General features: G+C 51.2%; 2 protein-coding genes across 2 annotated transcripts; both read left to right on the top strand.

Moving 5' to 3' along the window:
- Positions 1 to 406: 406 nt before the first annotated feature.
- On the top strand, positions 407 to 2,214 carry atp6v1f (ATPase H+ transporting V1 subunit F). Its single transcript, XM_056425005.1, has 2 exons — positions 407 to 634; positions 1,444 to 2,214. Exons 1-2 carry the CDS (start codon positions 477 to 479, stop codon positions 1,643 to 1,645), a joined length of 360 nt encoding a protein of 119 aa, XP_056280980.1. The 5' UTR covers positions 407 to 476; the 3' UTR covers positions 1,646 to 2,214.
- Positions 2,215 to 2,442: 228 nt separating this feature from the next.
- On the top strand, positions 2,443 to 19,503 carry lta4h (leukotriene A4 hydrolase). The gene is made up of 19 exons (XM_056425222.1): positions 2,443 to 2,655; positions 3,369 to 3,499; positions 3,571 to 3,691; positions 5,421 to 5,489; positions 8,614 to 8,718; positions 9,911 to 9,963; positions 10,251 to 10,323; positions 13,101 to 13,241; positions 13,811 to 13,834; positions 13,908 to 13,978; positions 14,081 to 14,192; positions 14,854 to 14,998; positions 16,517 to 16,620; positions 16,692 to 16,762; positions 16,857 to 16,911; positions 17,001 to 17,096; positions 18,507 to 18,589; positions 18,670 to 18,774; positions 19,108 to 19,503. The coding sequence occupies exons 1-19, from the start codon at positions 2,506 to 2,508 to the stop codon at positions 19,244 to 19,246; spliced, it is 1,848 nt and encodes a 615-aa protein (XP_056281197.1). The 5' UTR covers positions 2,443 to 2,505; the 3' UTR covers positions 19,247 to 19,503.
- The last annotated feature ends 4,845 nt before the right edge of the window (positions 19,504 to 24,348 follow it).

Consider the following 24,348-nt stretch of genomic DNA (forward strand, 5'->3'; position numbering starts at 1 on the left):
GAATTATATATCTAAATAACATAATATATAATGTTTCTTTGTACGGAAACCATTGGTACAAAGTGCTTTATATTATTAATATCACATTCTATTGTTGACCACTAATCCTCTTCATACATCTTCTCTTACACACAAACTAGATATTATGAATTATGGGTCCTTCAACAATTAGATTAATATCTCCAGACTACGAGCAGTGAAGGCAGCACGGCTAAACATGACGTCATTGTTTGCCGTTTACCCGATGTTATATACTTCGTGTTATTGTTTCAATGTAAAGTAATGTTTAGATTCGATTCAATGTAGTTAAAGAGCAACGGTCAGTTTTCGATTCTTTGTTTTCGCGTGTACGTCACAGCAGCAGGCTGCGCGCGCACAAGCGGAAGAGGCAGTCAGCTGACCTGGTCACATGACCCGCAGCGTCTCACGAAGCGAAGCTCCGGTTGCGTCTCTCCGTTAAACACCGAAAGCTCGTGATGGCTGGACGCGGAAAACTGATCGCCGTGATCGGGGACGAGGACACGTGCACGGGCTTCCTGCTCGGCGGCGTCGGGGAGCTCAACAAGAACCGGAAGCCCAACTTCCTGGTGGTGGAGAAGGACACGAGCGTCACGGAGATCGAGGAGACCTTCAAGTGAGAAGCCTGAGCACGGCCTCCATCTTGGTGGATGACGGGCCATCTCTGACGTCATGTCCTTCCTGTCTGTCCTCACTTCCTGTCCTCACTTCCTGTCTGTCCTCACTTCCTGCCCGTCTGTCCTCAGGAGCTTCCTGTCTGTCCTCACTTCATGTCCATCTGTCCTCACTTCCTGTCTGTCCTCACTTCCTGTCAGTATGTCCTCACTTCCTGTCTGTCTGCCCTCACTTTCTGTCCTCAGGAGCTTCCTGTCCGTCTGTCCTCACTTCCTGTCTGTCCTCACTTCCTGCCCGTCTGTCCTCAGGAGCTTCCTGTCCTCACTTCTTGTCTGTGCTCACTTCATGTCCATCTGTCCTCACTTCCTGTCAGTATGTCCTCACTTCCTGTCCGTCTGCCCTCACTTCCTGTCCGTCTGTCCTCACTTCCTGTCTGTCATCACTTCCTGTCCGTATGTCCTCAGGAGCTTCCTGTGTGCTCACTTCCTGTCCATCTGTCCTCACTTCCTGTCTGTCCTCACTACCTGTCCGTCTGTCCTCAGGAGCTTCCTGTCTCCTCACTTCCTGTCTGTGCTCACTTCCGGTATGTCCTCACTTCCTGTCCGTCTGTCCTCAGGAGCTTCCTGTCTGTCCTCACTTCCCGCCCGTCTGTCCTCAGGAGCTCCCTGTCTGTCCTCACTTCCTGTCTGTGCTCACTTCCTGTATGTCCTCACTTCCTGTCTGTCCTCACTTCCTCTCTGTCCTCAGGAGCTTCCTGTCTGTCCTCACTTCCCGCCTGTCTGTCCTCACTTCCTGTCCGTCTGTCCTCAGGAGCTTCCTGTGCCGCAGTGACATCGGCATCATCCTGATCAACCAGTTCATCGCCGAGTTGATCCGCCACGCCATCGACGGCCACATGGGCTCCATCCCGGCGGTCCTGGAGATCCCCTCCAAGGAGCACCCCTACGACGCCTCCAAGGACTCCATCCTGCGCCGCGCCAAGGGCATGTTCTGTGCCGAGGACTTCCGCTAGACCGGACCCCCTGGGGACCATGTCCCTGGACCCGATCCTCTGGGGACCATGTCCCTTTTGATTGTCTGTGTAGTGGCTAGATGTGGGTAAATGTGTTGTGGGTCTCTTAAAGGTCTCATGAAGGTCTCTTAAAGGTCTGTTAAAGGTCTCTTAAAGGTCTCATGAAGGTCTGTTAAAGGTCTCTTAAAGGTTTCATGAAGGTCTGTTAAAGGTCTCATGGAGGTCTCTTAAAGGTCTCATGAAGTTCTCTTAAAGGTCTCATGAAGGTCTCTTGAAGATCTCTTGAAGGTCTCATGAAGGTCTCTTAAAGGTCTTGTGAAGGTCTCTTAAAGGTCTCATGAAGGTCTCTTGAAGGTCTCTTGAAGGTCTCTTAAAGGTCTTGTGAAGGTCTCTTAAAGGTCTCGTGAAGGTCTCTTAAAGGTCTCGTGAAGGTCTCATGAAGGTCTCGTGAAGGTCTCTTAAAGGTCTCTTGAAGGTCTCTTAAAGGTCTCTTGAAGGTCCTCTTCTGTGTTTGTGGACCAGATGTTTGAACGTAAAACTAAATACATGGAAATAAATTAAAAGTTTTATTTTGTGTTCTATCAATTTTTATTTTAATGATTTAAACTGCCAGCTGGACCTGACGGTTCTGGTCCCTCTGATCCAAGACCAGTTCTGAAGGTTCTGATCCAGGACGAGTTCTGAAGGTTCTGATCCAGGGAAAGGTTTATCTAAAACCTCTTTGCTTCAAAATAAAATCATCTCGTACGGACTCTTATTCTGATAAGGCCGCTGCCGGATGTGAGCGCCGCGTGTTCCGGTAGATAAGAGCGCGCGCGGCGGCCGGGCTTCAGTCTCTCCTCTGTTACCGGACCCGCACCATGTCTGCAGACCCGTGCTCCTTCTCCTCCGGGACCCGGTCCGCCACCCGGCACCTGAACCTGGTCCTGCACGTGGACTTCTCCCGGCGCGTGCTGCGGGGCTCGGTGCAGCTGACGCTGGAGGCCCTGGAGGACCGGTTCTCCGCCCTGGTGAGTGGACCCGGACCCGTTGGGACCCCGTCGGGACCCCGTCGGGACCCCGTTGGGACCCCGTTAGGACCCCGTTAGGACCCGTTGGGACCCTGTTAGGACCCCGTTGGGACCCCGTTGGGACCCCGTTGGGACCCCGTTAGGACCCCGTTGGGACCCCGTTGGGACCCCGTTGGGACCCCGTCGGGACCCCGTTAGGACCCCGTTAGGACCCGTTGGGACCCTGTTAGGACCCCGTTAGGACCCCGTTGGGACCCCGTCGGGACCCCGTTGGGACCCCGTTAGGACCCCGTTAGGACCCGTTGGGACCCTGTTAGGACCCCGTTGGGACCCCGTTAGGACCCCGTTGGGACCCTGTTAGGACCCCGTTGGGACCCGAGCTAGCGGGGTCACACCGGGCTGCTGGTCCTCATGACGTCACTCTTAATTAATAGAGGCATTTTTAAGACCGTAAGTTTTTATAATTATGTAAACTTTAAAGTGATCTCTGGATTAAAGCACTATATGCTTTATATATTTATATTTTTATATATATATAAAAAAATATATATTTATATTTGGATATATATTTATATATATATATTCAGATTTTTATATATTTCTATCTATATATATTGATATATACATCCATATATTAATAAGAGCATAATGAGAACAGGTGAGTTCAGGGTCTGACTCCAGGGACCTGGTCTCATGAATAAGTGACATTGCAGACTTTGGACACCAGGGCGCTGCAGATCTTCTCCGTGACAGCCAATGGCCAAGCGGCGCGGTTTACGATGGGCCCTAAACACAGCTTCAAGGGCACGCCGCTGGACATCACGCTGCCCTTTGACCTCTCCAGGTGAGCTCCGCCTCCTCCAAGCCCTTTCCACGTGAAACGCCTCTAACGCGCTTGTGTCGTGGGCCAATCAGAGGGCAGCAGGTGGTCGTGGAGGTGGCCTACGAGACGTCTCCGGAGGCCTCGGCGCTGCAGTGGCTCTCCCCGGAGCAGACGGCCGGCAGGAAGCAGCCCTACCTGTTCAGCCAGTGCCAGGTGATCAATAATCAATAATCAATCCTCCGTCTGATGGAGACATGTGAAGATGTACGATGACGAAGTGTTTACTGACCAGATACAGGATCAATAATACTCATCAGGCTCAAGTGATTGACAGGAAGTTGTGTTGTGGAAACAGGAAGTTGTGTTGTGGAAACAGGAAGTTGTGTTGTGGAAACAGGAAGTTGTCAGTTGGAGCTGACGACAGATCTTTGTTCCTTTTTTCTTCAAGAGTTTCTTCTGGAGGTCTGAACTGATCCCTGTAGACCTGATCCCTGTAGACCTGATCCCCGTAGACCTGATCCCCGTAGACCTGATCCCCGTAGACCTGATCCCCCCGTAGACCTGATCCCCGTAGACTTGATCCCCGTAGACCTGATCCCTGTAGACCTGATCCCCATAGACCTGATCCCCCCGTAGACCTGATCCCCCCGTAGACCTGATCCCCCCCGTAGACTTGATCCCCGTAGACCTGATCCCTGTAGACCTGATCCCCGTAGACCTGATCCCCGTAGACCTGATCCCCGTAGACCTGATCCCCGTAGACCTGATCTCCCCCATAGACCTGATCCCCGTAGACCTGATCCCCCCGTAGACCTGATCCCCCCGTAGACCTGATCCCCGTAGACCTGATCCCCCCCGTAGACCTGATCCCCCCGTAGACCTGATCCCCCGTAGACCTGATCCCCCCGTAGATCTGATCCCCGTAGACCTGATCCCGTAGACCTGATCCCTGTAGATCTGATCCCCGTAGACCTGATCCCCGTAGACCTGATCCCCGTAGACCTGATCCCCGTAGACCTGATACCCCCGTTGACCTGATCCCGTAGACCTGATCCCGTAGAGTTGATCCCGTAGTCTTGATCCCCGTAGACTTGATCCCCGTAGACCTGATCCCCGTAGACCTGATCCCCGTAGACTTGATCCCCGTAGACCTGATCCCCGTAGACCTGATCCCCGTAGACCTGATCCCCGTAGACCTGATCCCCGTAGACCTGATCCCCGTAGACCTGATCCGCGTAGACCTGATCCCGTGAGACCTGATCCCGTAGACCTGATCCCGTGGACCTGATCCCGTGGACCTGATCCCGTAGACCTGATCCCGTGAGACCTGATCCCCGTAGACCTGATCCCCGTAGACCTGATCCCGTAGACCTGATCCCGTAGACCTGATCCCGTAGACCTGATCCCCGTAGACCTGATCCCCCCGTAGACCTGATCCCCCTAGACCTGCTCCCCGTGAGACCTGATCCCCGTAGACCTGATCCCGTAGACCTGATCCCCGTAGACCTGATCCCGTAGACCTGATCCCGTAGACTTGATCCGCGTAGACCTGATCCCCGTAGACCTGATCCCCGTAGACTTGATCCCCGTAGACTTGATCCCCGTAGACCTGATCCCCGTAGACCTGATCCCCGTAGACCTGATCCCCGTAGACTTGATCCCCGTAGACTTGATCCCGTAGACCTGATCCCCGTAGACCTGATCCCGTAGACCTGATCCCCGTAGACCTGATCCCCCCGTAGACCTGATCCCCGTAGACCTGATCCCCGTAGACCTGATCCCCCCGTAGACCTGATCCCCCCCGTAGACCTGATCCCCCCGTAGACCTGATCCCCCCGTAGACCTGATCCCCGTAGACCTGATCCCCGTAGACCTGATCCCCGTAGACCTGATCCCTGTGATAACTACATAGTGACGTGTCTCCCTCTGCGTCGTCTTACAGGCTCATCACTGCAGGAGCATGGTGCCCTGTCAGGACACCCCGTCTGTGAAGCACACCTACTACGCCCAGGTAACACACACACACTACGCCCAGGTAACACACACACACACACACTACGCCCAGGTAACACACACACACTACGCCCAGGTAACACACACACACACACTACGCCCAGGTAACACACACACACTACGCCCAGGTAACACACACACACTACGCCCAGGTAACACACACACACTACGCCCAGGTAACACACACACACTACGCCCAGGTAACACACACACACACACACTACGCCCAGGTAACACACACACACTACGCCCAGGTAACACACACACACACTACGCCCAGGTAACACACACACACACACACTACGCCCAGGTAACACACACACACTACGCCCAGGTAACACACACACACACTACGCCCAGGTAACACACACACACTACGCCCAGGTAACACACACACACTACGCCCAGGTAACACACACACACTACGCCCAGGTAACACACACACACACACTACGCCCAGGTAACACACACACACACACACTACGCCCAGGTAACACACACACACACACACTACGCCCAGGTAACACACACACACACACTACGCCCAGGTAACACACACACACACACTACGCCCAGGTAACACACACACACACTACGCCCAGGTAACACACACACACTACGCCCAGGTAACACACACACACACACACACTACGCCCAGGTAACACACACACACACACACACTACGCCCAGGTAACACACACACACTACGCAGGTAACACACACACACACACGCCCAGGTAACACACACACACACACGCCCAGGTAACACACACACACACACCACGCCCAGGTAACACACACACACACACTACGCCCAGGTAACACACACACACACACACACTACGCCCAGGTAACACACACACACACTACGCCCAGGTAACACACACACACACACACTACGCCCAGGTAACACACACACACTACGCCCAGGTAACACACACACACACACACACACTCGCCCAGGTAACACACACACACACCACGCCCAGGTAACACACACACACACACTCGCCCAGGTAACACACACACGCCCAGGTAACACACACACACACACCCAGGTAACACACACACACACACGCCCAGGTAACACACACACACACTCGCCCAGGTAACACACACACTACGCCCAGGTAACACACACACACACACTACGCCCAGGTAACACACACACACACACTACGCCCAGGTAACACACACACACTACGCCCAGGTAACACACACACACAAGGTAACACACACACACTACGCCCAGGTAACACACACACACACACACTACGCCCAGGTAACACACACACACACACTACGCCCAGGTAACACACACACACACTACGCCCAGGTAACACACACACACACACTACGCCCAGGTAACACACACACACTACGCCCAGGTAACACACACACACACACGCCCAGGTAACACACACACACTCGCCCAGGTACACACACACACACGCCCAGGTAACACACACACACACACACGCCCAGGTAACACACACACACACTCGCCCAGGTAACACACACACACCAGGTAACACACACACACGCCCAGGTAACACACACACATACACATACACGCCCAGGTACACACACACACACACGCCCAGGTACACACACACGCACACACTCGCCCAGGTAACACACACACACACACTCGCCCAGGTAACACACACACACACGCCCAGGTAACACACACACACACCCAGGTAACACACACACACACACCTCGCCCAGGTAACACACACACACACACTCGCCCAGGTAACACACACACCTGAACCTCAGGTAACACACACACACACACTACGCCCAGGTAACACACACACACACACTACGCCCAGGTAACACACACACACACACTACGCCCAGGTAACACACACACACACTACGCCCAGGTAACACACACACACTACGCCCAGGTAACACACACACACTACGCCCAGGTAACACACACACACTACGCCCAGGTAACACACACACACACCTGAACCTCAGGTAACACACACACACACCTGAACCTCAGGTAACACACACACACACACTCGCCCAGGTAACACACACACACACACACACGCCCAGGTAACACACACACACACACTCACGCCCAGGTAACACACACACACACTACAGGTAACACACACACACACTCGCCCAGGTAACACACACACACCTCGCCCAGGTAACACACACACACACTACGCCCAGGTAACACACACACACACGCCCAGGTAACACACACACACACACGCCCAGGTAACACACACACACTACGCCCAGGTAACACACACACACTACGCCCAGGTAACACACACACACACTACGCCCAGGTAACACACACACACACACACTACGCCCAGGTAACACACACACACACACTACGCCCAGGTAACACACACACACTACGCCCAGGTAACACACACACACACTACGCCCAGGTAACACACACACACCTCGCCCAGGTAACACACACACACCACGCCCAGGTAACACACACACACCTCGCCCAGGTAACACACACACACACACCACGCCAGGTAACACACACACTACGCCCAGGTAACACACACACACACACACTACGCCCAGGTAACACACACACACTACGCCCAGGTAACACACACACTGCCCATGGGTAACACACACACACTACGCCCAGGTAACACACACACACACACACTACGCCCAGGTAACACACACACACACTACGCCCAGGTAACACTCACACACCTGTCCAGGTCACTCAGCTGTCAGTGAGCCCTGTGTCTTGTCTCTCAGTTCTGTGTCAGTGAGCCCTGTGTCTTGTCTCTCAGGTATGTGTCAGTGAGCCCTGTGTCTTGTCTCTCAGGTATGTGTCAGTGAGCCTTGTGTCTTGTCTCAGGTCTGTTTATGTGTCAGTGAGCCTTGTGTCTTGTCTGTCAGTGAGCCCTGTGTCTTGTCTCTCAGGTCTGTTTGTGTCAGTGAGCCTTGTGTCTTGTCTCAGGTCTGTTTGTGTCAGTGAGCCTTGTGTCTTGTCTCTCAGGTATGTGTCAGTGAGCCTTGTGTCTTGTCTCTCAGGTATGTGTCAGTGAGCCCTGTGTCTTGTGCACAGGAATACACGTCACTCTGCCCTGCATCTTGTCTCTCAGGTGTCGGTAGCGAAAGACCTGGTGGCTGTAATGAGTGCACTGAGAGATGGACAGGAAGTTGATCCTCAGGATAACAACCGCATCGTCTACAGGTTCCGACAGCCGGTCAGTCTGCTCTTCTTCTGCTCTTCTTCTCATAACACATTCATGATGAAATAAGTCATCAATCATGGAACTGTAGTTGGACCCCCATGACCCCCCAGTCCATTACTACAAAGCCCCTTTGATTACTACAGTTATTGGTCATAATGATTTAATACTCTCCATATTGCATCTTGGCTGAATACTTGACGGTTTTATTTACTGCCTCCTCATTGGCCAGGATTCCCATCTCACTATTGGATGGGAATGCTGGCCAATGAGGAGGCAGTAAATAATACCCAAGCTAGGTAGCTCGCTAACTAGCCAGCTAACAGGACGCGATGAGGACCACGTGATGAGGACCACGTGATGAGGACCACGTGATGAGGACCACGCGATGAGGACCACGTGATGAGGACCACGTGATGAGGACCACGCGATGAGGACCACGATGAGGACCACGCGATGAGACCACGCGAGGACCGGACCGCGCGATGAGGACCACGCGATGAGGACCACGCGATGAGGACCACGCGATGAGGACCACGCGATGAGGACCACGCGATGAGGACCACGCGATGAGGACCACGCGATGAGGACCACGCGATGAGACCACGATGAGGACCACGCGATGAGGACCACGCGATGAGGACCACGCGATGAGGACCACGCGATGAGGACCACGCGATGAGGACCACGCGATGAGGACCGCGATGAGGACACGCGATGAGGACCACGCGATGAGGACCGCGCGATGAGACCACGCGATGAGGACCACGCGATGAGGACCACGCGATGAGGACCACGCGATGAGGACCACGCGATGAGGACCACGCGATGAGGACCACGTGATGAGGACCACGCGATGAGGACCACGCGATGAGGACCACGCGATGAGGACCACGCGATGAGGACCACGCGATGAGGACCACGCGATGAGGACCACGCGATGAGGACCACGCGATGAGGACCACGCGATGAGGACCACGTGATGAGGACCACGCGATGAGGACCACGCGATGAGGACCATGTGATGAGGACCACGCGATGAGGACCATATGATGAGGACCACGCGATGAGGACCACGCGATGAGGACCACGCGATGAGGACCACGCGATGAGGACCACGCGATGAGGACCATGTGATGAGGGTCTCAGTATTGACGTGTTCTTAACTGGTAATGACATCAGTTTGACCTCTGACCTCTGTGCTCAGGTGCCCATGCCTTCATACCTGATCGCCATCGTGGTCGGAGCCCTGGAGAGCAGGTACTCTCGCTCTCTCTCTCTCTCTCTCTGTCTCTCTGTCTCTCTCTCTCCGTCTCTCTCTCTCTCTCTCTCCGTCTCTCTCTCTCTCTCTCCGTCTCTCTGTATCTCTCTGTCTCTCTCTCTCTCTGTCTCCGTCTCTGTCTCTCCGTCTCTCTCTCTCTCTCTCTCCCTCTCCGTCTCTCTGTCTCTCTCTCTCCGTCTCGCTCTCTCTCTCTCTCTCTCTCGCCCCCTGGTGGTGTCGCCCCTGCAGCAGGTAAACAGTGTCCTGTTCTCTGATTGGTCGACAGGGAGATCGGGCCGAGGTCCAGAGTCTGGTCTGAGAAGGAGTTTGTGGACAAAGCGGCGTTTGAGTTCTCTGAGGTGAGTCTACCCGGTCCCTGGTCCTCCACTGGACCCAATCCAATCCAATACAATCCAATTTATTTATATAGCACATATTAAAAACAGAGGGTTTAACGAAGTGCTTCACAGTAAGCATAGCATAATAATAAAATATAATATTACAGTAGTAGATAAAAGGCATACAAACAAAATAGAGAGAAATCAATACAAAACATAGCTCAAACTAACTCAAAAGCGAGGGAAAAGAGGTGGGTCTTCAGGCGGGACTTAAAGGTTTGGAGGGTGGGCGACAATTTGACCTGGGGGGGCAGGTCGTTCCAGAGCCTGGGGGCTACTGCTGAGAAGGCCCGGTCTCCTCTGGTAATTTTCTTAGTTTTAGGGACTACTAGGAGGAGCTGGTCAGCCGATCTCAGACCCCTTGAGGGTGTACACCTGTATGAGGTCAGAGATGTACTGAGGCCAGCCATTAAGCGCTTTAAAACAAACAATAAAATCTTAAAATGAACTCTAAAGTGGACAGGAAGCCAATGGAGGAAGACAGGACTGGGGTGATGTGATCGTACTTGCGGGTTTCTGTAAGCAACCGAGCATAGCGTTTTGCACACGCTGCAGGCGGGCCAGCCAGTCTTATTTAAGCCGGCATAAAGTGCATTACAGTAATCTAAACGGCGTGAAACAAATGCATGAATTACACGCTCAAAATCAGAAGCGGATAAAACCGGTTTAATTTTGGACAGCAGCCTCAGGTGATAAAAACTGGACTTAACCACAGAGTTTATCTGTTTATCTAATTTAAAAGCACTGTCGATTTTAACGCCCAGATTAGAGACCATGGGTTTTGCATACTGTTGCAGGGAACCCAGGTCAATGGAGGGGACATCGCCATTTGGTCCAAACACAATTACCTCCGTTTTACTCTCATTTATGTTTAAAAAGTTTCGCCATCCAGGCCTTTATGTCATTGAGACAGTCAACCAGGGGCGTCAGAGAGCAGGTGCGTTTCTTTAGGGGTATGTATATTTGGGAGTCGTCCGCATAAAGGTGGTAGGAGACGCCATGTTTTCTAAAAATGAGCCCAAGGGGGAGAAGGTATAAGGAAAATAAAATGGGCCCTAAAATGGAACCTTGGGGAACTCCACAGGATAGGGGGGCAGAAGACGATGCGAAGTCACCAAGCCTAACAGAGAAAGATCGCTGGGACAGGTAGGACCTGAACCACTCTAAGGCAATGCCCCTGATACCCACACAGTGCTCTAGGCGAGAGATAAGGATGGAATGGTCAATCGTATCAAAAGCAGCTGTGAGGTCTAAGAGCATTAAGATAGCAGAGTCACCAGAGTCTGTAGTGACCAGGAGGTCATTGAACACTCTTAGAAGGGCAGACTCAGTACTGTGAAGCGCTTTAAAACCGGATTGAAACATATCGAAAATATTGTGTGCATGTATGAAAGACTGCAGCTGTAAGAGTACGACTTTCTCCAATATTTTTGAAATAAAAGGAAGTTCGAGATGGGTCTGCAGTTAGAGATGACAGAAGTGTCAGATTTGTTTTTTAACAGAGGTACCACAACCGCTTGTTTGAAATAAACTGGCACAGAACCGGACTCTAGGCTGCTATTTATAATAGTATGGACATTAGAACCAATAGTGTCCCATATCTCTTTGAAAAGTCGAGGAGGACTGGGTCTGTGGGACAAGACGATGGCCTCAATTTAGCCACAATGTCACAGAGAGATGACAACGACACTGGTCCAAACTGTTGGAAGACAGCGGCGCATATGATATCAATGTAGAGGACGAAAGAAGGTGGTGAGATACTGGCTCTAATAGTGGAGATCTTGTCAATGAAATAGCAGAGGAATTTTTCACATACCTCAGTTGAAGCTTCAATACAAGTGAGTAAAGGAGAGTTTAGCATCGCATCAATGGTTTTAAAAAGAACACGAGGTTTGTTTAAATTACTAGAGATAATCTTAGAAAAGTAACTCATCTTTTCCAACTTTACAATGCTCTGATACTTTCTCCAGCTTTCTTTCAAAATGTCACGAGTTACATGAAGCTTGTCTTTCTTCCACCTACGCTCAGCCTGCCGGCATTCACGCCTAGCAGCGCGAGTGACGTCATTAAGCCAGGGTTCGGATTTAGGTCTGGGGCGCATGAGTTTCAGGGGAGCAACAATGTCAAGAGCTCCAGTGCAGGAAGAAAGAAAGGCTGAGGTTAATTGCTCAGTGTCCAAGGAGTCAGAGGACATAGTATCAGACTGGGCTAGGTTTAGAAATGCAGGAGAGAAACTAGCAGCAGTGGAAGGTTTCATCATACGGCCGTAACGGACAGGAGCGCACGGCTTAACCGTTTCACAAGCAAGACTCACATCAAATAATACAGGCATATGATCAGAGAAAAAGGCGCCACAAATCTCCAGGTTGAGAACAGGCAAACCATAAGATAAAACAAGACCCGGACCCGGTCCCTGGTCCTCCACTGGACCCGGTCCCTGGTCCAACACTGGACCCGGTCCCTGGTCCTCCACTGGACCCGGGTCCTCCACTGGACCCGGTCCCTGGTCCTCCACCGGTCCCTGGTCCAACACTGGACCCGGTCCCTGGTCCAACACTGGACCCGGGTCCTCCACTGGACCCGGGTCCTCCACTGGACCCGGTCCCTGGTCCTCCACTGGACCCGGGTCCAGTGGAGGACCCGGGACCAGTGGAGGACCAGGGACCGGGTCCAGTGGAGGGTCCCGGTCCCTGGTCCAACACTGGACCCGGTCCTGTGCTCATGGTCCTGTTCCCCAGACCGAGGCCATGCTGCAGGCCGCCGAGGCCCTGGTGGGTCCGTATGTTTGGGGTCAGTACGACATCCTGGTGCTGCCGCCGTCGTTCCCCTACGGAGGCATGGAGAACCCATGTCTGACCTACGCCACGCCCACCCTGCTGGTACACACACACACGTACACACACATAAATACACATATATGTATAAATTATTTATATATATATGTAAATACATATATATATGTATTTCTAGATATATATATGTATTTCTAGATATATGTATTTATAGATATATGTATTTATAGATATATATATATGTATTTTTAGATATATATATGTATTTCTAGATATATATATGTATTTCTAGATATATATATATGTATTTATAGATATATGTATTTCTAGATATATGTATTTCTAGATATATGTATTTCTAGATATATATATGTATTTATATATGTATTTCTAGATATATATATGTATTTATATATGTATTTCTAGATATATATATGTATTTATAGATATATATATATGTATGTATTTATAGATATATATATATATGTATTTATAGATATATGTATTTCTAGATATATATATATGTATTTCTAGATATATATATGTATTTCGAGATATATATGTATTTCGAGATATATATATATGAATTTCTAGATATATATATATATATGTATTCCACACATGCTCCTGATCAGCTGTTTTCTGTCTCTTCACAGGCAGGAGACAAGTCTCTGTCCAACGTGAGTACAGACCACAGCTCACTTGTTTACCTGCTCACCTGTTTACTTGTTTACCTGTTGTTCTTCCTGTCAGGTGATCGCTCATGAGATCTCCCACAGCTGGACCGGGAATCTGGTGACCAACCAGACCTGGGAACACTTCTGGTAACCAATGAGATGACAGCATACAGATACTGAGGTCATGTGACACGATGACCCTCTGGTCTGTGACACGATGACCCTCTGGTCGTGTGGCGCCCCCTGCAGGCTGAACGAGGGTCACACGGTCTACCTGGAGAGGATGATCGGCCGGTCGATGGTCAGCGAGCAGTTCAGGCAGTTCAAGGCCTTGGGGGGCTGGAAGGACCTGCAGGACTCGGTGAGGACCGCTAGACCGCCTGGACCGACTGGACCGCTAGACCGCCTGGACCCCTAGACCGCTAGACCGCCTGGACCGCTAGACCGCCTAGACCACTAGACCGCCTGGACCGCTAGACCGCCTGGACCGCCTAGACCGCTAGACCGCCTGGACCCTCAGCAGACTGGTTCACGTGTGTGTGTGTCTCTGTGTGTGTGTGTGTGTGTCTCTGTCTGTGTGTGTCTCTGTGTGTGTGTCTCTGTGTGTGTGTGTGTCTCTGTGTGTGTGTGTCTCTGTGTGTGTGTGTGTGTCTCTGTCTCTGTGTGTCTGTCTGTGTGTGTGTGTGTCTGTGTGTGTGTCTCTGTGTGTGTGTGTGTGTGTGTCTGTGTGTGTGTGTCTCTGTGTGTGTGTGTGTGTGTGTGTGTCGTGTGTGTCTGTCTGTGTGTGTGTCTCTGTGTGTGTGTGTGTCTGTGTGTGTGTGTCTGTCTCTGTGTGTGTGTGTGTGTGTGTGTGTGTGTGTGTGTGTGTGTGTGTGTGTGTGTGTGTGTGTGTCTGTGTGTGTGTGTGTCTCTGTCTGTGTGTGTGTCTCTGTGTGTGTGTGTCTGTCTCTGTGTGTCTGTCTCTGTGTGTGTGTGTCTCTGTGTGTGTGTGTGTGTGTGTGTGTGTGTGTGTGTGTGTGCAGGTCAACACCTTCGGGGCCTCCAGCCCCCTCACCCAGCTGGTCCCCAGCCTGCAGGACGTGGACCCCGACGACGCCTTCTCCTCCGTCCCCTACGAGAAGGGCTTCGCTCTGCTGTACCACCTGGAGGAGCTGCTGGGGGGGCCAGGTGACACACACACACTGTAGCAGCTCCATGGCCACTACCCGTGGGTTTCCCCCCCCAGCACCAAGGATCAGCCCGGAACCACGAGGTTTTGTTGAAAGCCATGATTTATTTGTCAGCAACCAACGCACCAGCAGACCGCACGCTCTGCGCCTCTGCTCACTCCCCCTTCCCTCCAGCTCTGCTGCCCTTTTATACAGGCAGCATCGGCTGCTGACTGATTGGCAACCAGCCAGCAGCCGAGGCCAGATTGGGGACAGCTGCCACACACACCTACACACACACACAGAGAGACACACACACAGAGAGACACACACATACCTACACACAGAGACACACAAACACACAGAGAGACAGACACACACACAGAGACACACACACCTACACACACAGACACACACACACAGAGACACACACACACAGAGACACACACACACAGAGACACACACACACAGAGACACCTACACACACAGAGACACACACACAGAGACACCCACACACAGACACCTACACAGACACCTACACACACAGAGACACCTACACACACAGAGACACACACACACACAGAGACACACACAGACACACACACACAGACACACACACACACAGAGACACACACACACACACAGAGACACACACACAGACACACACACACAGAGACACACACAGACACCTACACACACAGACACACACACACACACAGACACACACACACACACACACAGAGACACCTACACACACAGAGACACACACACACACACACAGAGACACACACACAGAGACACACACACACAGAGACACACACACAGAGACACACACACACAGAGACACACACACAGACACACACACAGAGACACACACACAGAGACACCTACACACACAGAGACACCTACACACACAGAGACACACACACACACACACACACACAGAGACACACACACACAGAGACACACACACAGAGACACACACCTACACACAGAGACACCTACACACACAGACACACACACACACAGAGACACACCTTCACACAGACACACACCTACACACAGTCACACACACACACACAGAGACACACACACACACACAGAGACACCTACACACAGAGACACACACACACATACAGAGACACACCTACACACAGAGACACACACACACAGAGACACACACAGACACACACCTACACACAGAGACACACACACAGAGACACACAGAGACACCTACACACAGAGACACACACACACATACAGAGACACACCTACACACACACACAGAGACACACACACACAGAGACACCTACACACAGAGACACACACACATACAGAGACACACACACAGAGACACACACACACAGAGACACACACACACACACATACAGAGACACACCTACACACACACACAGAGACACACACAGAGACACACACAGAGACAGACACACACCTACACACAGAGACACACACACACACAGAGACAAACACACCTACACACACACACGGCTCCGCTCACGGGGTCTGTGCTCCCCAGAGGTCTTCGTGGGCTTCTTGAGGTCCTACATCCAGCGGTTCTCCTACGGCAGCGTCACCACTGACCAGTGGAAGACCCACCTCTTCACCTACTTCAAGGACCAGGTGACCCCCGAGACCAGATCCTCCTGGACCTGAGTCCAGGAGGATCTCTGATCTTTGTCTTGGTCCCTCAGGTGGAGGTCCTGAACAAGGTGGACTGGACCGCCTGGATGTTCGCTCCTGGGATGCCTCCAGTCCAGCCTCGGTGAGTGGACCCGGTCAGACCTGCACCAGGTCCCCCACCGGGTCCCCCCAGTCTCTAGACCTGGTCTTAGTTCTGATGTGTTTCATGTGTTCAGGTACGACACCACGCTGGCCGACGCCTGCATCGCTCTGAGCCAGAGGTGGATCAAGGTAAGACCTGGACCCAAGTGGACCCAAGTGGACCCATGTTTGTGGTCTTTTGGGGTTCAGTCAAACCTCCGTCTTCTGCCCCCCTTCAGGCCGGAGACCAGGACCTGAGCGGCTTCCAGGGCTCCGACTTGAAGACGCTGTCGTCCCACCAGCTCATCGAGTTCCTGTCCCTCCTGCTTCAGGAGGTAGACCACCACGGTCCACTTCACTGAGTCCACCAGTCCACTTCACTGAGTCCACCAGTCCACTTCACTGAGAGTCCACCAGTCCACTTCACTGAGAGTCCACTTCACTGAGTCCACTAGTCCACTTCACTGAGAGTCCACCAGTCCACTTCACTGAGAGTCCACCAGTCCACTTCACTGAGTCCACCAGTCCACTTCACTGAGTCCACCAGTCCACTTCACTGAGTCCACCAGTCCACTTCACTGAGTCCACTAGTCCACTTCACTGAGAGTCCACCAGTCCACTTCACTGAGAGTCCACCAGTCCACTTCACTGAGTCCACTAGTCCACTTCACTGAGAGTCCACCAGTCCACTTCACTGAGAGTCCACCAGTCCACTTCACTGAGTCCACTAGTCCACTTCACTGAGAGTCCACCAGTCCACTTCACTGAGAGTCCACCAGTCCACTTCACTGAGAGTCCACCAGTCCACTTCACTGAGTCCACCAGTCCACTTCACTGAGTCCACCAGTCCACTTCACTGAGTCCACCAGTCCACTTCACTGAGAGTCCACCAGTCCACTTCACTGAGTCCACCAGTCCACTTCACTGAGAGTCCACCAGTCCACTTCACTGAGTCCACCAGTCCACTTCACTGAGTCCACCAGTCCACTTCACTGAGAGTCCACCAGTCCACTTCACTGAGAGTCCACCAGTCCACTTCACTGAGTCCACCAGTCCACTTCACTGAGTCCACCAGTCCACTTCACTGAGTCCACCAGTCCACTTCAGAGTCCACCAGTCCACTTCACTGAGAGTCCACCAGTCCACTTCACTGAGTCCACCAGTCCACTTCAGAGTCCACCAGTCCACTTCAGAGTCCACCAGTCCACTTCACTGAGAGTCCACCAGTCCACTTCACTGAGAGTCCACCAGTCCACTTCACTGAGTCCACCAGTCCACTTCACTGAGAGTCCACCAGTCCACTTCACTGAGTCCACCAGTCCACTTCACTGAGAGTCCACCAGTCCACTTCACTGAGAGTCCACCAGTCCACTTCACTGAGAGTCCACCAGTCCACTTCACTGAGAGTCCACCAGTCCACTTCACTGAGTCCACCAGTCCACTTCACTGAGAGTCCACCAGTCCACTTCACTGAGTCCACCAGTCCACTTCACTGAGTCCACCAGTCCACTTCACTGAGAGTCCACCAGTCCACTTCACTGAGTCCACCAGTCCACTTCACTGAGTCCACCAGTCCACTTCACTGAGAGTCCACCAGTCCACTTCACTGAGAGTCCACCAGTCCACTTCAGAGTCCACCAGTCCACTTCAGAGTCCACCAGTCCACTTCACTGAGAGTCCACCAGTCCACTTCACTGAGAGTCCACCAGTCCAATTCACTGAGAGTCCACTTCCTGTTCCTTCAGGATGCTCTTCCTCTGAGCCACCTGAAGAAGATGCAGGAGGTTTATGATCTCAATGCCATCATGAACTCAGAGATCCGCTTCAGGTAAGAGTCCTGGACCAGGTCTTCATTCTAAAGCCCCGCCCCCTCCCCGGAAGCCTCCTGATTGGCTCTTCTCCCTCCAGGTGGCTGCGGCTGTGTGTGCGGTCCAGGTGGGAGGAGGCGGTTCCCATGGCGCTGAAGATGGCGACGGAGCAGGGCAGGATGAAGTTCACCCGGCCGCTCTTCAGGTACTTGTACACGGCCGGTTTGTGAATACTTGTTGAAGGCAGTTCTCTTTGTGACTTTGTGTGTCGTTGTGTGTACGTTGTGTGTACGTTGTGTGTACCTTGTGTGTACTCGTGTGTACGTTGTGTGTACCTTGTGTGTACGTTATGTGTACCTTGTGTGTATGTTGTGTGTACCTTGTGTGTACATTGTGTGTACCTTGTGTGTATGTTATGTGTACCTTGTGTGTACCTTGTGTGTACCTTGTGTGTACCTTGTGTGTACATTGTGTGTACTTGTGTGTACCTTGTGTGTACGTTGTGTGTACCTTGTGTGTACTTGTACTTTGTCTCCAGAGAGCTCTACAACGATGAGAAGTCTCGTGATGAAGCGGTCCGAGTGTTTCTGGCTCACAGAGCCGAGATGCACCCGGTGACCTGCAGCCTGGTGGCCAAGGACCTGAAGCTGGATGCCAGTAAGACCACCGGCCTGTAACGGGACCACCAGACCACCGGCCTGTAACGGGACCACCAGACCACCGGCCTGTAACGGGACCACCAAGACCACCAGACCACCGGCCTGTAACGGGACCACCAAGACCACCAGACCACCGGCCTGTAACGGGACCACCAGGACCACCAGACCACCGGCCTGTAACGGGACCACCAAGACCACCAGACCACCGGCCTGTAACGGGACCACCAGACCACTGGCCTGTAACGGGACCACCAAGACCACCAGACCACCGGCCTGTAGCAGGACCACCAAGACCACCAGACCACCGGCCTGTAGCAGGACCACCAAGACCACCAGACCACCGGCCTGTAACGGACCACCAGGACCACCAGACCACCGGCCTGTAGCAGGACCACCAAGACCACCAGACCACCGGCCTGTAACGAGACCACCAGACCACCGGCCTGTAACGGGACCACCAGACCACCGGCCTGTAACGGGACCACCAAGACCACCAGACCACCGGCCTGTAACGGGACCACCAGACCACCGGCCTGTAACGGGACCACCAAGACCACCAGACCACCGGCCTGTAACGGGACCACCAGGACCACCAGACCACCGGCCTGTAACGGGACCACCAGACCACCGGCCTGTAACGGGACCACCAAGACCACCAGACCACCGGCCTGTAACGGGACCACCAGGACCACCAGACCACCGGCCTGTAACGGGACCACCAAGACCACCAGACCACCGGCCTGTAACGAGACCACCAGACCACCGGCCTGTAACGGGACCACCAGACCACCGGCCTGTAACGGGACCACCAAGACCACCAGACCACCGGCCTGTAACGGGACCACCAGACCACCGGCCTGTAACGGGACCACCAAGACCACCAGACCACCGGCCTGTAACGGGACCACCAGGACCACCAGACCACCGGCCTGTAACGGGACCACCAGGACCACCAGACCACCGGCCTGTAACGGGACCACCAGGACCACCAGACCACCGGCCTGTAACGGGACCACCAAGACCACCAGACCACCGGCCTGTAACGGGACCACCAGGACCACCAGACCACCGGCCTGTAACGGGACCACCAAGACCACCAGACCACCGGCCTGTAACGGGACCACCAGGACCACCAGACCACCGGCCTGTAACGGGACCACCAAGACCACCAGACCACCGGCCTGTAACGGGACCACCAAGACCACCAGACCACCGGCCTGTAACGGGACCACCAAGACCACCAGACCACCGGCCTGTAACAGGACCACCAGGACCACCAGACCACCGGCCTGTAACAGGACCACCAGACCACCGGCCTGTAACAGGACCACCAGACCACCGGCCTGTAACAGGACCACCAAGACCACCGGCCTGTAACGGGACCACCAAGACCACCGGCCTGTAACAGGACCACCAGGACCACCAGACCACCGGCCTGTAACAGGACCACCAGGACCACCAGACCACCGGCCTGTAACAGGACCACCAGGACCACCAGACCACCGGCCTGTAACAGGACCACCAGGACCACCAGACCACCGGCCTGTAACAGGACCACCAGGACCACCAGACCACCGGCCTGTAACAGGACCACCAGGACCACCAGACCACCGGCCTGTAACGGGACCACCAAGACCACCAGACCACCGGCCTGTAACGGGACCACCAAGACCACCAGACCACCGGCCTGTAACGGGACCACCAAGACCACCAGACCACCGGCCTGTAACAGGACCACCAGACCACCGGACCAGGATCCAGTCTTTGATGTCGTTGTTTCTGTACATGTTGACGGAGCTGAAGAATAAAAGTCTCTTCAACTTGAACCTCCTTCTTGCGTCCTCATTACCCAGCATGCCGTTCAGCGGTGGGGTTCCTGCTCAGAACACTTCTGCTTTTCATAAGCAGGTGTTGACCCAGTCCTCTGGTTCTGATCCAGTATATAATATTACACACAACACCGTGACTAATGATCAATAAGTCATTGTTTCATCATCGTGACTAATGATCAATAAGTCATTGTTTCATCATCGTGACTAATGATCAATAAGTCATTGTTTCATCATCGTGACTAATGATCAATAAGTCATTGTTTCATCATCGTGACTAATGTTCAATAAGTCATTGTTTCATCATCGTGACTAATGATCAATAAGTCATTGTTTCATCGTGACTAATGATCAATAAGTCATTGTTTCATCATCGTGACTAATGATCAATAAGTCATTGTTTCATCATCGTGACTGATGATCACTACTTTCTACTGCATGAAACTAAACGTGACTACACTAGTTTCTACTGCATGAAACTAAACGTGACTACACTAGTTTCTACAGCATGAAACTAAACGTGACTACACTAGTTTCTACAGCATGAAACTAAACGTGACTACACTAGTTTCTACTGCATGAAACTAAACGTGACTACACTAGTTTCTACTGCATGAAACTAAACGTGACTACACTAGTTTCTACTGCATGAAACTAAACGTGACTACACTAGTTTCTGCATGAAACTAAACGTGACTACACTAGTTTCTACTGCATGAAACTAAACGTGACCACTAGTTTCTACTGCATGAAACTAAACGTGACCACTAGTTTCTACAGCATGAAACTAAACGTGACCACTAGTTTCTACTGCATGAAACTAAACGTGACTACACTAGTTTCTACTGCATGAAACTAAACGTGACTACACTAGTTTCTACTGCATGAAACTAAACGTGACTACACTAGTTTCTACTGCATGAAACTAAACGTGACTACACTAGTTTCTACAGCATGAAACTAAACGTGACCACTAGTTTCTACAGCATGAAACTAAACGTGACTACACTAGTTTCTACTGCATGAAACTAAACGTGACTACACTAGTTTCTACTGCATGAAACTAAACGTGACTACACTGGTTTCTGCCATGAAACTAAGCGTGACTACACTGGTTTCTGCAGCATGAAACCTAAGCGTGACTACACTGGTTTCTGCTGCATGAAACTAACGCGACTACACTGGTTTCTACGCATGAAACTAAGCGTGACTACACTAGTTTCTACTGCATGAAACTAAACGTGACTACACTAGTTTCTACTGCATGAAACTAAACGTGACTACACTAGTTTCTACAGCATGAAACTAAACGTGACTACACTAGTTTCTACTGCATGAAACTAAACGTGACTACACTAGTTTCTACTGCATGAAACTAAACGTGACTACACTGGTTTCTGCAGCATGAAACTAACGTGACTACACTGGTTTCTACCATGAAACTAAGCGTGACTACACTGGTTTCTACTGCATGAAACTAACGTGACTACACTGGTTTCTGCGCATGAAACTAAGCGTGACTACACTGGTTTCTACAGCATGAAACTAAGCGTGACTCACTAGTTTCTGCCATGAAACTAAACGTGACTACACTAGTTTCTACAGTATGAAACTAAACGTGACTACACTAGTTTCTGCAGCATGAAACTAAACGTGACTACACTAGTTTCTGCAGCATGAAACTAAACGTGACTACACTAGTTTCTGCAGCATGAAACTAAACGTGACTACACTAGTTTCTACAGCATGAAACTAAACGTGACTACACTAGTTTCTACTGCATGAAACTAAACGTGACTACACTAGTTTCTACTGCATGAAACTAAACGTGACTACACTAGTTTCTGCAGCATGAAACTAAACGTGACCACTAGTTTCTACTATATGAAACTAAACGTGACTATACTAGTTTCTACAGCATGAAACTAAGCGTGACACTGGTTTCTGCATGAGCTAACGTGACTACACTGGTTTCTACCATGAAACTAAGCGTGACTACACTGGTTTCTACTGGAAACTAAACGTGACCACTAGTTTCTGCAGCATGAAACTAAACGTGACTACACTAGTTTCTACTGCATGAAACTAAACGTGACTACACTAGTTTCTGCAGCATGAAACTAAACGTGACTACACTAGTTTCTACTGCATGAAACTAAACGTGACTACACTAGTTTCTGCAGAACTAAGCGTGACTACACTGGTTTCTACAGTATGAAACTAAGCGTGACTACACTGGTTTCTACTATGAAACTAAACGTGACTACACTAGTTACTACTGCATGAAACTAAACGTGACTACACTAGTTTCTGCAGCATGAAACTAAACGTGACTACACTAGTTTCTACAGTATGAAACTAAACGTGACTACACTAGTTTCTACTATATGAAACTAAACGTGACTACACTAGTTTCTACTGCATGAAACTAAACGTGACTACACTAGTTTCTGCAGCATGAAACTAAACGTGACTACACTAGTTTCTACGCATGAAACTAAGCGTGACTACACTGGTTTCTGCAGCATGAAACTAACGTGACTACACTGGTTTCTACAGCATGAAACTAAGCGTGACTACACTGGTTTCTGCAGCATGAAACTAAGCGTGACTACACTAGTTTCTGCAGCATGAAACTAAACGTGACTACACTAGTTACTACTGCATGAAACTAAACGTGACTACACTAGTTTCTGCAGCATGAAACTAAACGTGACTACACTAGTTTCTACAGCATGAAACTAAACGTGACTACACTAGTTTCTGCAGCATGAAACTAAACGTGACTACACTAGTTTCTGCAGCATGAAACTAAACGTGACTACACTAGTTTCTACAGCATGAAACTAAACGTGACTACACTAGTTTCTACTGCATGAAACTAAACGTGACTACACTAGTTTCTACAGCATGAAACTAAACGTGACTACACTAGTTTCTGCAGCATGAAACTAAACGTGACTACACTAGTTTCTACAGTATGAAACTAAACGTGACTACACTAGTTTCTACTATATGAAACTAAACGTGACTACACTAGTTTCTGCAGCATGAAACTAAACGTGACTACACTAGTTTCTACAGTATGAAACTAAACGTGACTACACTAGTTAATACTATATGAAACTAAACGTGACTACACTAGTTTCTACAGTATGAAACTAAACGTGACTACACTAGTTTCTACTATATGAAACTAAACGTGACCACTAGTTTCTACAGTATATATATTCATAATCGGATGCAATACCGCAAAACAGAAGCAGGGGCAGTATCCTGATACACAGATTA

This window comes from Pseudoliparis swirei, chromosome 10, assembly GCF_029220125.1.
Source record: "Pseudoliparis swirei isolate HS2019 ecotype Mariana Trench chromosome 10, NWPU_hadal_v1, whole genome shotgun sequence".
Lineage (NCBI taxonomy): Eukaryota > Metazoa > Chordata > Actinopteri > Perciformes > Liparidae > Pseudoliparis > Pseudoliparis swirei.

Coding starts and splice junctions, on each gene's coding strand:
- atp6v1f (XM_056425005.1), top strand. CDS start 477: ATGGCTGGACGCGGAAAACTGATCGCCGTGATCGGGGACGAGGACACG. Junction 635..1,443: donor GAGATCGAGGAGACCTTCAA/GTGAGAAGCCTG, acceptor GTCTGTCCTCAG/GAGCTTCCTGTGCCGCAGTG.
- lta4h (XM_056425222.1), top strand. CDS start 2,506: ATGTCTGCAGACCCGTGCTCCTTCTCCTCCGGGACCCGGTCCGCCACC. Junction 10,324..13,100: donor CGGCGTTTGAGTTCTCTGAG/GTGAGTCTACCC, acceptor CCTGTTCCCCAG/ACCGAGGCCATGCTGCAGGC. Junction 14,999..16,516: donor GGAGCTGCTGGGGGGGCCAG/GTGACACACACA, acceptor TGTGCTCCCCAG/AGGTCTTCGTGGGCTTCTTG.